Source organism: Oncorhynchus mykiss, chromosome 3 (assembly GCF_013265735.2).
Source record: "Oncorhynchus mykiss isolate Arlee chromosome 3, USDA_OmykA_1.1, whole genome shotgun sequence".
Lineage (NCBI taxonomy): Eukaryota > Metazoa > Chordata > Actinopteri > Salmoniformes > Salmonidae > Oncorhynchus > Oncorhynchus mykiss.
Genome location: NC_048567.1, coordinates 54,646,439 through 54,661,649, shown reverse-complemented (window position 1 = coordinate 54,661,649; position 15,211 = coordinate 54,646,439). Strand labels below are relative to the sequence as shown.

The 15,211-nt window shown below is 40.3% G+C and overlaps 1 protein-coding gene across 2 annotated transcripts; it reads left to right on the top strand.

The window, feature by feature from the left end:
- The first annotated feature begins 1,968 nt into the window (after positions 1–1,968).
- LOC110520215 (putative methyltransferase DDB_G0268948) lies at positions 1,969–15,027 on the top strand. 2 transcript variants are annotated; one of them, XM_021597378.2, is made up of 8 exons: positions 1,969–3,294; positions 5,342–5,548; positions 5,979–6,139; positions 6,558–6,771; positions 7,226–7,326; positions 7,748–7,885; positions 10,085–12,817; positions 13,293–15,027. In XM_021597378.2, the coding sequence occupies exons 2-7, from the start codon at positions 5,438–5,440 to the stop codon at positions 10,173–10,175; spliced, it is 816 nt and encodes a 271-aa protein (XP_021453053.2). In that variant the 5' UTR covers positions 1,969–3,294; positions 5,342–5,437; the 3' UTR covers positions 10,176–12,817; positions 13,293–15,027. The 2 variants fall into 2 exon arrangements, with proteins under 2 accessions (XP_021453053.2, XP_036830500.1); XM_036974605.1 differs by having other exon boundaries at positions 5,303–5,548.
- Positions 15,028–15,211: the final 184 nt, after the last annotated feature.

Here is a 15,211-nt window from a genome sequence, read left to right as displayed (position 1 = left end):
TGAGCCAGGAGTAAATGGTTTGGTTGGCTCTGAGAGAAAGAATCAACTCCATGTTAAAAAGGTTTTTTCTTTTTTTCTTTTTTTAAGAACAAAAAAGTTGTCTTTCTACAGATCTGCACAACCTACTCCCCATTTTCAAAGTGAAGGAAATTTATAGAATATATATATAACAAATTAAAAAACAAAGATGTCTAATTGCGTACTTCTTCACACCCTAGAGTTAACACTTGATGAAATTACCTTAGGTAGCCATTACAGCTGTGAATCATTTTGAATAATATTCTAACAACTTTGCACACCTTTTAGTGCAGAGATGGGCCCTTGGATCAATTTCCACAAAAAAAACTCAGTCGGGAGTGAAGACATATCACATCAAATAAAATGTATTTATATAGCCCTTCGTGCATCAGCTGATATCTCAAAGTGCTGTACAGAAACCCAGCCTAAAACCCCAAACAGCAAGCAATGCAGGTGTAGAAGCACGGTGGCTAGGTAAAACTCTCTAGAAAGGCCAAAACCTAGGAAGAAACCTAGAGAGGAACCAGGCTATGTGGGGTGGCCAGTCCTCTTCTGGCTGTGCCGGGTGGAGATTATAACAGAACATGGCCAAGATGTTCAAATGTTCATAAATGACCAGCATGGTCAAATAATAATAAGGCAGAACAGTTGAAACTGGAGCAGCAGCACGGCCAGGTGGACTGGGGACAGCAAGGAGTCATCATGTCAGGTAGTCCTGAGGCATGGTCCTAGGGCTCAGGTCCTCCGAGAGAGAGAAAGAAAGAGAGAAGGAGAGAATTAGAGAGAGCACACTTAAATTCACACAGGACACCGAATAGGACAGGAGAAGTACTCCAGATATAACAAACTGACCCTAGCCCCTCGACACATAAACTACTGCAGCATAAATACTGGAGGCTGAGACAGGAGGGGTCAGGAGACACTGCATATGCACATATGCAATCAATACAGCCTCATTTTATATTTCTTAGTCTTTTGGAAAATGTTCTATAATTTTTCTTTTCTTTTCTTTTCTCTTTAAAAATGTGGACTCGGTTGTGTAGATCAATAGAAAACAATTATCCTTTTTAAATGTGTGCAAGGGGTGTGTAGACTTTCACCAACGACTGTATGATATCAAGCCAGTTGCAAACATAAGAATTGCAACATTATTGAAACGTGACTTTTTAAGTGAATAATTAATCTTAAGATCTCCCGTCGGCAAAGTTTTAAATGGACATAGACTTACCTTCTGCAGGAAGTCCATGATTATATCCCGATACTCACAAGCGCAGGATCTGTCCACTCTCTCCGTCTGAAAGGATCATTGACTGGGTGGTTTCTGACAAGACGTTTGGTGATAATGTTGGTAGTAAACACTTTACCCTTTTATGTATTTTTCATACAGTAATCCTCAGTGACATATGCTATCACTTAACCGGCCACTCGAATGGCAAAATTATTGAAAACTTTGCTTTGGAAGAATTCCTCTTAAAGTGACTGTCCATTAGTGTCTTTTCTCCAATTTATGCTTTGGCCACAAATACGAGTAAAGGATGAGTCAATAACATTATTTGGGTATTAACAGAATATGAACTTTTAACAGTGAGATTTTCCCTGGACACTTATTTTAAGACTCCCCTCAGCAATTAATGAAATTGTATTGGCTAGAAGGTTTCATTCAATGAACTGAGACTTCACTTCTGCAGAAATGCCATGATTATACCCCCAAACACATGCCAGCAGGATTCACCAGAGTATTCTTATTGAGCTGAGTCTCATAGTCATCCACATAGTCAGCTCTTTTTTCACCATAATTGTAAAGCCATAGTAATTTGTTGCTTTGACAAAGTTATTTCCGAAGATTATTATTCATTTAGTCTGTCCTTCATTTTAAAGTCAACCCTTTTATGTGTTACTGTTCTGTAGTTCTAAAATGGTGAAACTATAATATATATATTTTTTAAACATTGAACATAGTCAAATCATAGTGTGAAAGCAGGTGAGCTGGTTGTACTATTTTTGGCAATTTGCTGGTGTTTTGTGGTGGCAAACTGAGCAGGTCGAGCGTAACATGTCAACTCTGTTACCCATAGATAGACAGGCTAGAAATGTTTGAACAATTTAACACTTTTTGTGAAACTTTAAGATAAATAATTAAATTGTCAACCCTGTTACGGTCAACCCTGCTTCTTTATTTGCCACTTAAAGTGGAAATCAGCAGTAGAAACAATTACAAAGCTGTTCCCCTCCCCTGTTTTGGTAAAAAGCTGAGGGATGGGGCTGGAGAACTGTAACCACTCTGAAATATCAAAATGATCGTTTAAGTGTGTTTTGAGGCTATATGGCGTTTGTTAAAATGTACTTTGTTTACCAACATTGGAATAGAGCAAGTTTATATTTTTGGTTCTGATGGTGTATGACAGTTGAACTAAGTTCATGAGGCATTTATAAGTTATATTCTTCAAGAATCAATGGTAACATATCATTCATTTATAAGTCCAAAAATGGATGTAGCAACTGCTGATTGCCCCTTTAACAGTCACTTACTATAGTCATTTTTTTTAACCTCTTGAATTGGGTAAAGGGGTTTTTATGAAGTTGAACATGTGTTATTTATGAAATAATGTTAAAATGAGGTGAAATCAAACCAAGTTACATTTCTCAAAATGCAGCAAATTGGTGGAACAACGCTATTATGAGCAGCATGATGGAACACAGATTTTTACATTGCACTCAAATCTGAACTATCAAGGCATGGACACATAAAACTGAAAGTTACTGTAGCTTCATGTTTATTGTCAGCATGTATAATTATTTTATTTATCTTTCTGTACAAGTGTAATCTAAAAAAAACAACAACATAAAAACAAAAAATAAACATAAAGGCTGCAAATAAATTCAGTGCAGTTCCTTCCTATTTCTATAGCCCTATATGTTGTCTTATATTGCAGGTTTGTCATCACTATGTTCCACCATTCACTCTCTCTAGAAATGATTTAGTCATGCTTCTAGGGGGGATTAAATCACTTGCTTATCATCACGTAATTACTGTCAATTTAAATGTAAACATCTCCAATGTTATACATGCTCTGGGTCAGCAAGGGTTTACAATAGGTTCAATATTCTGGACAGTCAAGGGTTAACACTGAGGCCCCAGCATGCATATGGCTATTTGGACAATCTGGGCACACTTCCGGTAATACCGTGAGAGGGACCTGGCAACTTTGCTTACGTGGAATTTTAAGCTGAGAGAGAAACACATATGGCTTTACAAGCTCCATTGCATTTTGGAAGGTGATTTTGTGATATTTGACATTACAACTGAATATGACTTCATTGCAAACTTTCAGAAGACTATATAAACGTTTCTGTACTTGTTCTTGTTTTTTGTTATTGTTCAGGAAACTGTTCTGTTCAATAACCTAATCCCTGCATCATGGAATCCAGTCTAGTTTCACAACTTTTGTCTTAAATGCACAATCTAACTGAATGCGGTACCTGCATAAGACATAAGACATACTGTAAGACACTATGACATGTTTTAAACCACTAGTCTATCTATGGGCATGTCATTATTGTGGCCCTTATCGGATGTTATCGTTCCACACATCACAGACAAATCAACAAGTTATTTTATCTTAGCAGCCCAGGTGTCATAGAATCTCTTTAAACCTCTCCTCTATGTGACTGAGTGACTACTACCAGTAGCCTCCTCTGTCCTACTCCTTATGTACAGTGGGGCAAAAAAGTATTTAGTCAGTCACCAATTGTGCAAGTTCTCCCACTTAAAAAGATCAGAGAGGCCTGTAATTTTCATCATAGGTACACTTCAACTATGACAGACAAAATGAGAAAAAAACTCCAGAAAATCACATTGTAGGATTTTTAATGAATTTATTTGCAAATGATGGTGGAAAATAAGTATTTGGTCACCTACAAACAAGCAAGATTTCTGGCTCTCACAGACCTGTAACTTCTTCTTTAAGAGGCTCCTCTGTCCTCCACTCGTTACCTGTATTAATGATACCTGTTTGAACTTGTTATCAGTATAAAAGACACCTGTCCACAACCTCAAACAGTCACACTCTAAACTCCACTATGGCCAAGACCAAAGAGCTGTCAAAGGACACCAGAAACAAAATTGTAGACCTGCACCAGGCTGGGAAGACTGAATCTGCAATAGGTAAGCAGCTTAGTTTGAAGAAATCAACTGTGGGAGCAATTATTGGGAAATGGAAGACATACAAGACCACTGATAATCTCTCTCGGTCTGGGGCTCCACGCAAGACCTCACCCTGTGGGGTCAAAATGATCACAAGAACAGTGAGCAAAAATCCCAGAACCACACGGGGGGACCTAGTGAATGACCTGCAGAGAGCTGGGACCAAAATAACAAAGCCTACCATCAGTAACACACTACGCCGCCAGGGACTCAAATCCTGCAGTGCCAGACGTGTCCCCCTGCTTAAGCCAGTACATGTCCAGGCCCGTCGGAAGTTTGCTAGAGAGCATTTGGATGATCCAGAAGAAGATTTGGAGAATGTCATATGGTCAGATGAAACCAAAATATAACTTTTTGGTAAAAACTCAACTTGTCGTGTTTGGAGGACAAAGAATGCTGAGTTGCATTCAAAGAACACCATACCTAATGTGAAGCATGGGGGTGAAAACACCATGTTTTGGGGCTGTTTTTGTGCAAAGAGACCAGGACGACTGATCCGTGTAAAGGAAAGAATGAATGGGGCCATGTATCGTGAAATTTTGAGTGAAAACCTCCTTCCATCAGCAAGGGCATTGAAGATGAAACATGGCTGGGTCTTTCAGCATGACAATGATCCCTAACACACCGCCCGGGCAACGAAGGAGTGGCTTCGTAAGAAGCATTTCAAGGTCCTGGAGTGGCCTAGCCAGTCTCCAGATCTCAACCCCATAGAAAATCTTTGGAGGGAGTTGAAAGTCCGTGTTGCCCAGCAACAGCCCCAAAACATCACTGCTCTAGAGGAGATCTACATGGAGGAATGGGCCAAAATACAGAAAATGTTTGACCTCTGTCTTTGCCAACAAAGGGTATATAACAAAGTATTGAGATAAACTTTTGTTATTGACCAAATTCTTATTTTCCACCATAATTTGCAAATAAATTCATTAAAAATCCTACAATGTGATTTTCTGGATATTTTGTCATTTTGTCTGTCATAGTTGAAGTGTACCTATGATGAAAATTACAGGCCTCTCATCTTTTTAATGGGAAAACTTGAACAATTGGTGGCTGACTAAATACCTTTTGCCCCACTGTATACAGTATCTCTCCTCCTTCCATGTAATGATTGACCGATCCTAGTGAAGGAGTAGATCAGTCTCTGTGTCTGTGTCTCTGCTGAGTCACTGCAAGCTGGAAGGAGCACTAAGCTAGCGGAGCAGACGACAGCAGAGCACCATGACCTGCCGGATGTTTGAGGAGAAACACCATGCCGCCATCTACCAGAGGTACCGCTTTGTACCCCCAGAGGAGATCAGATACATCATCCTGCATTACCTGGAAAGGAAGGTGATATCAGAGTTTAATATTTATTTTTACCTTTATTTAACTAGGCAAGTCAGTTAAGAACAAATTCTTATTTTCAATGATGGCCTGGGAACAGTGGGTTAACTGCCTGTTCAGGGGCAGAACGATAGATTTGTACTTTGTCAGCTCGGGAATTTGAACTTGCAACCTTCCGGTTAATAGTCCAACGCTCTAACCACTAGGCTACCCTATCAAAAGTTTGGACAAACCAACCCATTCAAGGGTTTTTCTTTATTTTTTATATTTTCTACATTGTAGAATAATAGTGAAAACATCAAAACTATAAAATAACATATACATAACTGGTAATGTATATTATCTATATTGAACATCACATTTACACTATCACTATCTATCACTCTCCTTTAGTGAAGGCTAATTATATAGTGTCTCACTGGTCCCCTCTCTTCAGAAAGTCCAGCCTCATGCCCTAGCTGTGGACCTGGGCTGTGGGACGGGGCAGAACTCACGCCTGATGGCCCCACACTTCCAGGAGGTGGTGGGCATTGACATCAGCGAGTGCCAACTGGAGGAGGCCAGGGCAGTGGCAGGGTTCAACAACATCACCTACAGGTATTTGAATGTGTCTATGTGTGTTTAACTTTACTATCCTTTTGAAAATGTAACAAGTGGGGACATTTTTCAGTTCCCCATACATTAAGAAAAACTGCTATTTTAGAGTTTGGTTTTGGGTAAGGGTTAGGATTAGGGTTAGGGTTAGGTTTAGTTAGGGGTTAGGGTTAGAATTAGGGTTAGGGTTTAGGGATAATAGGATTTTGAATGGGAGTAAATGTTTGGTCCACACCTGGCTCGTTTTACAACGTGTATTTTGTTTAAAAAGAAACAGTGATGACAATCTGCAGAGACGGTCAATTACACTCAGCAGAAAGGTCAGCAGTAGCTTCCCACTTTCAATAGGCCCCTAGTTAATATGTTAGTTTATGTAGAAATCCTCAATGTTTGGTGCTGTGTCTTAATACTTACTATACAGGAAAGGGACAGCTGAGGAGCTGCCGTTTCCGGATGCTTCTGTGGACCTACTGACTGCAGCCTCAGCGGCCCATTGGTTTGACCAGCAGCGGTTCCTCTTGGAGGCAGTCCGGGTCCTGAAGCCTTGCGGCTGCATGGCTCTGCTTGGCTTTGCTGATAACTTCAGACTCCATTACGGCTCATGTGGGGACAGACTCACTGACATCTGTGATGAGGTGAAAAACACAGAACTAGAACGACATTCTATCAAACCAATGCCACTTTTTTAATTTGACTAGGCAAGTCAGTTAAGAACAAATTCCTATTTGGGTTAACTGCCTGTTCAGGGTCAGAATGACAGATTTGTACCTTGCCAGCTCGGGAATATGAACTTGCAACCTTTCGTTACTAGTCCAACGCCCTAACCACTAGGCTACCCTGCCGCCACTTAATTTGTTTAGTGTGTCATATGTTTATTTTCATTGGGTACTAAGTACAATTGTTGTTTTCATCTATAGTAGGCTTACAAAATGTTTGTTTGCGGCCCTATTGAGACATTTCTCTTGTGAAAAATTGTTTAATTTCCATGGGCTCACCTGTATGATACAAGAGACCCTCACAATTCTTTGTTTGATAAGTACTACGTTTGCTGACTGTTTCCTGACTGAGATTTGACTTTGCTATCCCCAGTTCAAGAAGGTGCTGTTACCATACACCAGCACACAGGTAGCAGTGGCCAACATCAAACTACAAGAGCTTTACACTGCTATCCCCTTCCCTGACAAAGAGAGGTAACTCATACAGCCTCTGTGAGAACCCAGTAGAACAGCCTGTTACACATTAAAACATTTCTCATGGTGTGACTTTGACCCCGTGTCTCTGAGTTTCTATTTGAGAATTAAATATATATATACATATATACATATATATATATATATATATATATATATATATATATATATATATATATATATATATATATATATATATATATATATATATATATATATATACATATACACACAGAAGTAATGTACTCACATCTAGTGACTCTCAGGTGGTCAAAATCAAATGTTGTACTCAATAAACTGCAGGAGTATTCAATATTATGACTTACTAGACTTAAACCTCTAGGCCCCCCTGGGTAAATAGGTCATCCAATTTGACTCTCCTCTCAATTTAACAGTGTGTGTGTATCTGTTCTTCTTACAGGGTTGAGTGTATCCCACTGAAGCAGCAGATCTCAGTGAGGAACATAGTGGGCTTCATGGAGTCCTTCTCCATGTACCAGGCCTTCCAGAGGGCCGAGCCTGATGCTGCCACCGCACTGCTGCAGAGAACACTCGACAGGTAACAACCCTGATCAATCAACAGATGAATGAATGACTGATTGGATGAATGAACCAATGACTGAATGGATGAATTAATGAACTAATTAGCTAATTAACCCGGTGGAGTCGATTGATAAACCGGTGTGTCAGTCTAAGTTACATAACAAATAAATACCCATCAAAATCCGTCAGTTTACGCTAGAGATACGCATCCGCCAGTGTCACACTTCAACATCTGCAGTGAAAGGTGACAGAGCTAGAGCCGTGTTTGTCAGACCATGAGACATCCCAAAAATCATCTGTAGCGTCCGAACAGTTTGACCTACAAACTATTGACCATTGTATGGATAGACTCTCAAACACGATGGTGTTCTCTTCTTTGCTCTACGACCCCCACAAGTGCCAGGAGTCTCGTAAGTTCTCCCACTTAAAAAGATGAGAGAGGCCTGTAATTTTCATCATAGGTACACTTCAACTATGACAGACAAAATGAAAAAAAAATCCAGAAAATCACATTGTAGGATTTTTTATTAATTCATTTGCAAATTATGGTGGAAAATAAGTATTTGGTCAATAACAAAAGTTTCTCAATACTTTGTTATATACCCTTTGTTGGCAATGACAGAGGTCAAACGTTTTCTGTAAGTCTTCACAAGGTTTTCACACACTGTTGCTGGTATTTTGGCCCATTCCTCCTTGCAGGTCTAATCTAGAGCAGTGATGTTTTGGGGCTGTTGCTGGGCAACATGGACTTTCAACTCCCTTTCTATGGGGTTGAGATCTGGAGACTGGCTAGGCCACTCCAGGACCTTGAAGTGATTCTTACGAAAGCACTCCTTCGTTGCCCGGGCGGTGTGTTTGGGACCATTGTCATGCTGAAAGACCCATCCACGTTTCATCTTCAATGACCTTGCTGATGGAAGGAGGTTTTCACTCAAAATCTCACGATACATGGCCCCATTCATTCTTTCCTTTACACGGATCAGTCGTCCTGGTCCCTTTGCACAAAAACAGCCCCAAAGCATGATGTTTCCACCCCCATGCTTCACAGTAGGTATGGTGTTCTTTGGATGCAACTCAGCATTCTTTGTCCTCCAAACATGACGAGTTGAGTTTTTACCAAAAAGTTATATTTTGGTTTCATCTGACCATATGACATTCTCCAAATCTTCTTCTGGATCATCCAAATGCTCTCTAGCAAACTTCCGACGGGCCTGGACATGTACTGGCTTAAGCAGGGGGACACGTCTGGCACTACAGGATTTGAGTCCCTGGCGGCGTAGTGTGTTACTGATGGTAGGCTTTGTTACTTTGGTCTCAGCTCTCTGCAGGTCATTCACTAGGTTCCCCCATGTGGTTCTGGGATTTTTGCTCACCGTTCTTGTGATCATTTTGACCCAACGGGGTGAGATCTTGCGTGGAGCCCTAGATCGAGGGAGATTATCAGTGGTCTTGTATGTCTTCCATTTCCTAATAATTGCTCCCACAGTTGATTTCTTCAAACCAAGCTGCTTACCTATTGCAGATTTAGTCTTCCCAGCCTGGTGAAGGTCTACAATTTTGTTTCTGGTGTCCTTTGACAGCTCTTTGGTCTTGGCCATAGTGGAGTTTGGAGTGTGACTGTTTGAGGTTGTGGACAGGTGTCTTTTATACAGATAACAAGTTCAAACAGGTGCCATTAATACAGGTAACGAGTGGAGGACAGAGGAGCCTCTTAAAGAAGAAGTTACAGGTCTGTGAGAGCCAGAAATCTTGCTTGTTTGTAGGTGACCAAATACTTATTTTCCACCATCATTTGCAAATAAATTCATTAAAAATCCTACAATATGATTTTTCTGGATTTTTTTTCTCATTTTGTCTGTCATAGTTGAAGTGTACCTATCATGAAAATTACAGGCCTCTCTCATCTTTTTAAGTGGGAGAACTTGCACAATTGGTGGCTGACTAAATACTTTTTTGCCCCACTGCATATATCTTTATACCTAAAGGGGTCCTACAATTCTCAATTAAATAACTAAATGATCCATAGGTATGACCAATTGAAAACAATTCCATCTGTCAGATTAGCCCCCCCCCCCGTCTTAGACTAAAGATGAAATGAAAAAAATAAAATAATTAACAAATAATCCAAATGATTAATTTTATTTACTTGTATGCCACTTTTACGGTCCATCCCACATGGAATTATTTTATCAAATATATTGACGTCGTATTGCAGGTTTCTGAAGGAGATGGGAGTCACATCACCAGACACACTCATGGAAGTGACGCTGGAGTATTTCTGTGTCCTGGCGTCTAAACCGGAGTGAACACTCTTTACAGTGTGAATGTGTGTGTGTAGACAGATGTTTCTTAAGCTTGTGTCAATCATGTTTAAGCTGTTGTTAAGTAGTATTCTGTTCACATAAGGTGTCATTGAAGTCCCTTTGGTTGTCTCTTTTATACATTGTAATGTAGAGCAAACTATTAGCCTTAGTCACATCATTATCAAAATGCTTGCCACATTTAGTATCTTCCCTGCCTGAGATTGACAATAAAATGTGTCTGCAGACACAATCATAACTTTTGAATATTATTTCACTTCAGGGCCGTATCAAGTGTCTCAGAGTAATATTAGGAGTGTGGATTTTAGGATCAGTTTTTCCTTTTAGATCACAATGAAAAATATAACATGGACAAGGGGGTATCTGATCCAAGATTAGCACTCCTAATCTGAGACAATTGATACTTACGCAGCCCAATTCTGATATTTTTAACTAATTGGTCTTTTGATCGATCAGATCAGGTCTGAAAAAGATCTGATGTGAAAAGATCTGATTGGTAAAAATATCAGAATCGGGCTGCCTGTCGAAACACAGCCATACTGCCCCAGATATTCTGATGGTTTCTTTTTAATATGCTGTATGCATGGGATCAACCCAATTCATCACGTTACGCAAACTAAGAGGAGACCTTTGGTCGGTTCTTGGACCAGTCCTTCAGATATTGTTTATAATTAACTCTTTCAGTGATCTAGTACAGCTCAGTACAAAGCCTGTTGTTGTTGATCTATTGCTCAGTGATCAGTTGGAATAGGGTTTTATCTGAGTAAAAAGACTGAACTCAGGCTTTTGTATTTTCCCACATCAATCACAACAAGGAAAGCACTTCATAGCAAAGTAAGTTCCTGATCCCTCCCTCTCCCGTCCCATCTCCATGGGACTTCTTATTGGTTCTGACACACCACACAGCTCTTTGACCCCATGTAACCCTGGCTCCCTTCATAAACAGCCTCATTCGCAAACACACATTCCCATGAAGCTGCTGCTCCGCCCCTTCCTCTCTATCTGGGGCCTGTCTCATACTAGCCTGGCCAAGCACCTAATGGTTTCCCTGTAACTGGCCCTCTGAAGAAAGGGAATCTCCTGCGATGAGTGAAGTAGTGTGTGTGTGATCACATTCCTTAACGTAGCCTCCACAACCCAGTGAGAAAGAGAGCTTGCATGAGTTTTATTAAAATCCGTAAGAGAAACAGGTCTCTTTCTGGGCTGGAGAATACCTTTTGTATTCCTGTTTTCTCCTGTAGTATAGCTCAGTGGCATGGCATGGCCCATCATCTGTTTGAAGGTAAGGAGCATGCTGCCTCCTACTGGAAATACAGAGTCTCAGCTCATTGAAGAGGTCATGTTCTTCCTGAAGAGAACGGTAGGAGTGACATACCTGTTACATTTTCAGACTTGGTTTTCCTAAATCAAATACCATGGATTGTGCATGCTCAGATGAAATGGTTACAGTCTTCTGTGGATGTAAAATAGTTACAATGGAAAATATTGCGAAACATGACAGAATTATATCAATGTTTAGTTCCAGCTTTTAACGTTCTTGTAACAGATAAAGATGGTCTATTTACATTCTAATGCCTTTAAAAATGTGTGCATGTACTAACAATGTCTCATACCTGTGTGATGGGGATGTGTCCTATTTGACAGAGGGGCATGCAGCCCTTTGACCTGGCAGTAGATGTGCCCTGACCCACAGCCTACCTTGCCTCCTCCTCGGTGTTGGGGACCGACGTGAGCCCTGACCAGCAGGAGGTGGCCCTAGAGCATGCAACTGCCCCTAACGTCTCTTACAGGTCAGAGCCTCCGCCCCTAACATCTCTTACAGGTCAGAGCCAACCCCAGAGGGGAGAGGAGGAAGGTGCACTGGACTGGAGGGTCATGTTTTGTTTTGAGTAACACTAACGTGGACTTTAACCCTTTACATTACAGTCAAAGAATTAGTTTTTTATAAGTAGGCCTACTAGACTTGTAGGTACAAAATAATTTTATTCAGGGTGAAATTGACATGGATTTACCAATACCGTCTCACTCAGAACAGTCTTGCCTTATGTAACAGTACCACAATGTCATGGGAGAGAGGACTGTAGGGTTAAAGTCTTTTGTTGATGTGGATACAGTGAAAATAGGCCAAGGGCCAAACCGGACAATGGGACCCTTGTCTGCTCAAACTTTTGCACGTCTTCCTGTAATGAGCAAACATAAAAGCTATTCTGGAACAGTGCCATCTGAACTACATCTCAGGAACGAAACCACAAAGTTGTGAGCAAATTCTAGCCTGGTTCCCATCGGTTCTTGCTGTTTTGCCATTTCCTGTAGTGGAGGTGACAAGTTACTTGAAATTAGCAGCCCAGTTGTCATAGTAGATCTTTTAACCTCTCCTTTATGTGACTACTAACATTAGCCTCCTCTATCCATGTAATGATTAAAAGGTCCTAGTGAAGGAGCAGGTCTGTCTCTGTCTGCTGAGTCACTGCAAGCTGGAAGGAGCACTAGGCTAGCGGAGCAGACAGCAGAGCACCATGACCTACCGGCTGTTTGAGGAGAAACACCATGCCTCCATCTACCAGAGGTACCGCTTTGTACCCCCAGAGGAGATCAGAGACATCATCCTGCATTACCTGGAAAGGAAGGTGAGCCAAGCAAAAGTAGTATTACTGTTATAGACTGTCTTTTACATGACGGTAGACTTGTACAGTTGGCAGCTAAGACAAATCTTAGGTTGTCTAAGATAAGTCTTTGGTGTAATGCTTCCACAGTGTCTGAGATAGAAATGAAAGTAAAAAACACCCTCTATTGCATAACATTTTAGGATTATGACATTTTAAATTGGATATAGAAACCGTATCTCAACCATTTCCTGTTTCTAAATGCTTTTAAGTATTGTGACAATAGGTTACTAAACTGTCATCCATTATGTTACGTTATTATCGTATGCTTGAAATTCAGCATGCAATGTGTCATACCTATAGAGCAAAGACCAGAGTGTAAAAAAAATATATATATATATAATATCTGTATTGAACATCACATTTACACTATCACTAGCTATCACTCTTCTTTAGTGAAGGCTAGTTATATAGTGTCTCATTGGTCCCCTCTCTTCAGAAAGTCCAGCCTCATGCCCTAGCTGTAGACCTGGGCTGTGGAAGAACTCACGCCTGATGGCCCCACACTTCCAGGAAGTGGTAGGCATCGACATTAGCGAGTGCCAACTGGAGGAGGCCAGGGCAGTGGCAGGATTCAACAACATCACCTACAGGTGTTTGAACGTGTGTGTGTGGGGTCTAACTTTACTATCCTGTTGAGGTCCAAAAGTCCTCACAAGGATAGTAAAACAATGAAAGTGGGGATATTTTGCCGATCCTATTTTAGGCTTAGAGGTTAGGTTTTGGGTAAGGGTTAGGAGTTAGGGGTAGACTTAGGTTTAGTTAGGGGTTTGGGGTTAGGCTTAAGGTTAGGCGTTCGGGAAAATAGGATTTTGAACGGGAATAAGAGATGTTGTCCCCACCTGGATAGTAAAACCAACGTGTATGCTGTTTAAAGATAAGTGATGACAATCTGCAGAGACAAAGTTATTTCTGAAGATTATTAATAATTTCATGTGATTAGTGGTTCATTTGCGTCTGTCCTTCATTTTAAAGTCAACCCTTTTACGTGAACTAAAATGGTGAAAGTATAATATATATTTTTTCTTCTTGGCATTCTCTCAACAAAAAACATTGAACATAGTCAAATCATAGTGTGAAAGCAGGTGAGCTGGTTGTGCTATTTTTGGCAATTTGCTGGTGTTTTGTGGTGGTAAACTGAGCAGGTCGAGCGTAACATGTCAACTCTGTTACCCATTGATAGACAGGCTAGAAATATTTGAACAATTTAACACTTTTTGTGAAACTTTAAGGTAAATAATAAAATTGTCAACCCTGTTACAGTCAACCCTGCTTCTTTATTTGCCACTTAAAGTGGAAATCAGCAGTAGAAACAATTACAAAGCTGTTCCCACCCCTGTTTCGGTAAAAAGCTGAGGGATGGGGCTGGAGAACTGTAACCACTCTGAAATATCAAAATGATCGTTTAACTGTGTTTTGAGGCTATATGGCGTTTGTTAAAATGTACTTTGTTTACCAACATTGGAATAGAGCAAGTTTATATTTTTGGTTCTGATGGTGTATGACAGTTGAACTAAGTTCATGAGGCATTTGCAAGTTATATTCTTCAAGAATCAATGGTAACATATCATTCCAAAAAAGTCCAAAAATGGATGTAGCAACTGCTGATTGCCCCTTTAACAGTCACTTACTATAGTCATTTTTTTTAACCTCTTGAATTGGGTAAAGGGATTTTTATGAAGTTGAACATGTGTTATTTATGAAATAATGTTAAAATTAGGTGAAATCACACCAAGTTACATTTCTCAAAATGCAGCAAATTGGTGGAACAACGCTATTATGAGCAGCATGATGGAACACAGATTTTTACATTGCACTCAAATCTGAACTATCAAGGCATGGACACATAAAACTGAAAGTTACTGTAACTGTCACGACTTCTGCCGAAGTCGGTTCCTCTCCTTGTTTGGGCGCCGTTCGACGTCACCGGTCTTCTAGCCATCGCTGACCCACCTTTCATTTTTCCATTTGTTTCCCATGTCTGGGTGCGGTTGGTTTTGCATATTAAACTGCTCCGGTTATTACCCAGTTCTGCTCTCCTGCGCCTGTCACCCCAGCAGTCAGTCAAGCACCTCTAACAGTAGCTTCATGCTTTTTGTCAGCATTTATAATTATTTTCTTTATCTTTCTGTACAAGTGTATGTAATGAAAAATAATCGAACAAAAAATAAACACAAAGGCTGCAAATAAATTCAGTGCAGTTCCTTCCTATTTCTGTGGCCCTATATGTTGTCTTATATTGCATGTTTGTCATCACTATGTTCCACCATTCACTCTCTCTAGAAATGATTTAGTCATGCTTCTAGGGGGGGTTAAATCACTTGCTTATCATCACATAATTACTGTCAATTTAAATGT

Bases quoted from the DNA above. Each gene is read 5' to 3' on its own strand.
- LOC110520215 (XM_021597378.2), top strand. From the start codon at position 5,438: ATGACCTGCCGGATGTTTGAGGAGAAACACCATGCCGCCATCTACCAG. The intron at 5,549-5,978 runs GTGATATCAGAG...CCCTCTCTTCAG, and splicing joins TGCATTACCTGGAAAGGAAG to AAAGTCCAGCCTCATGCCCT. The intron at 6,140-6,557 runs GTATTTGAATGT...CTTACTATACAG, and splicing joins TTCAACAACATCACCTACAG to GAAAGGGACAGCTGAGGAGC.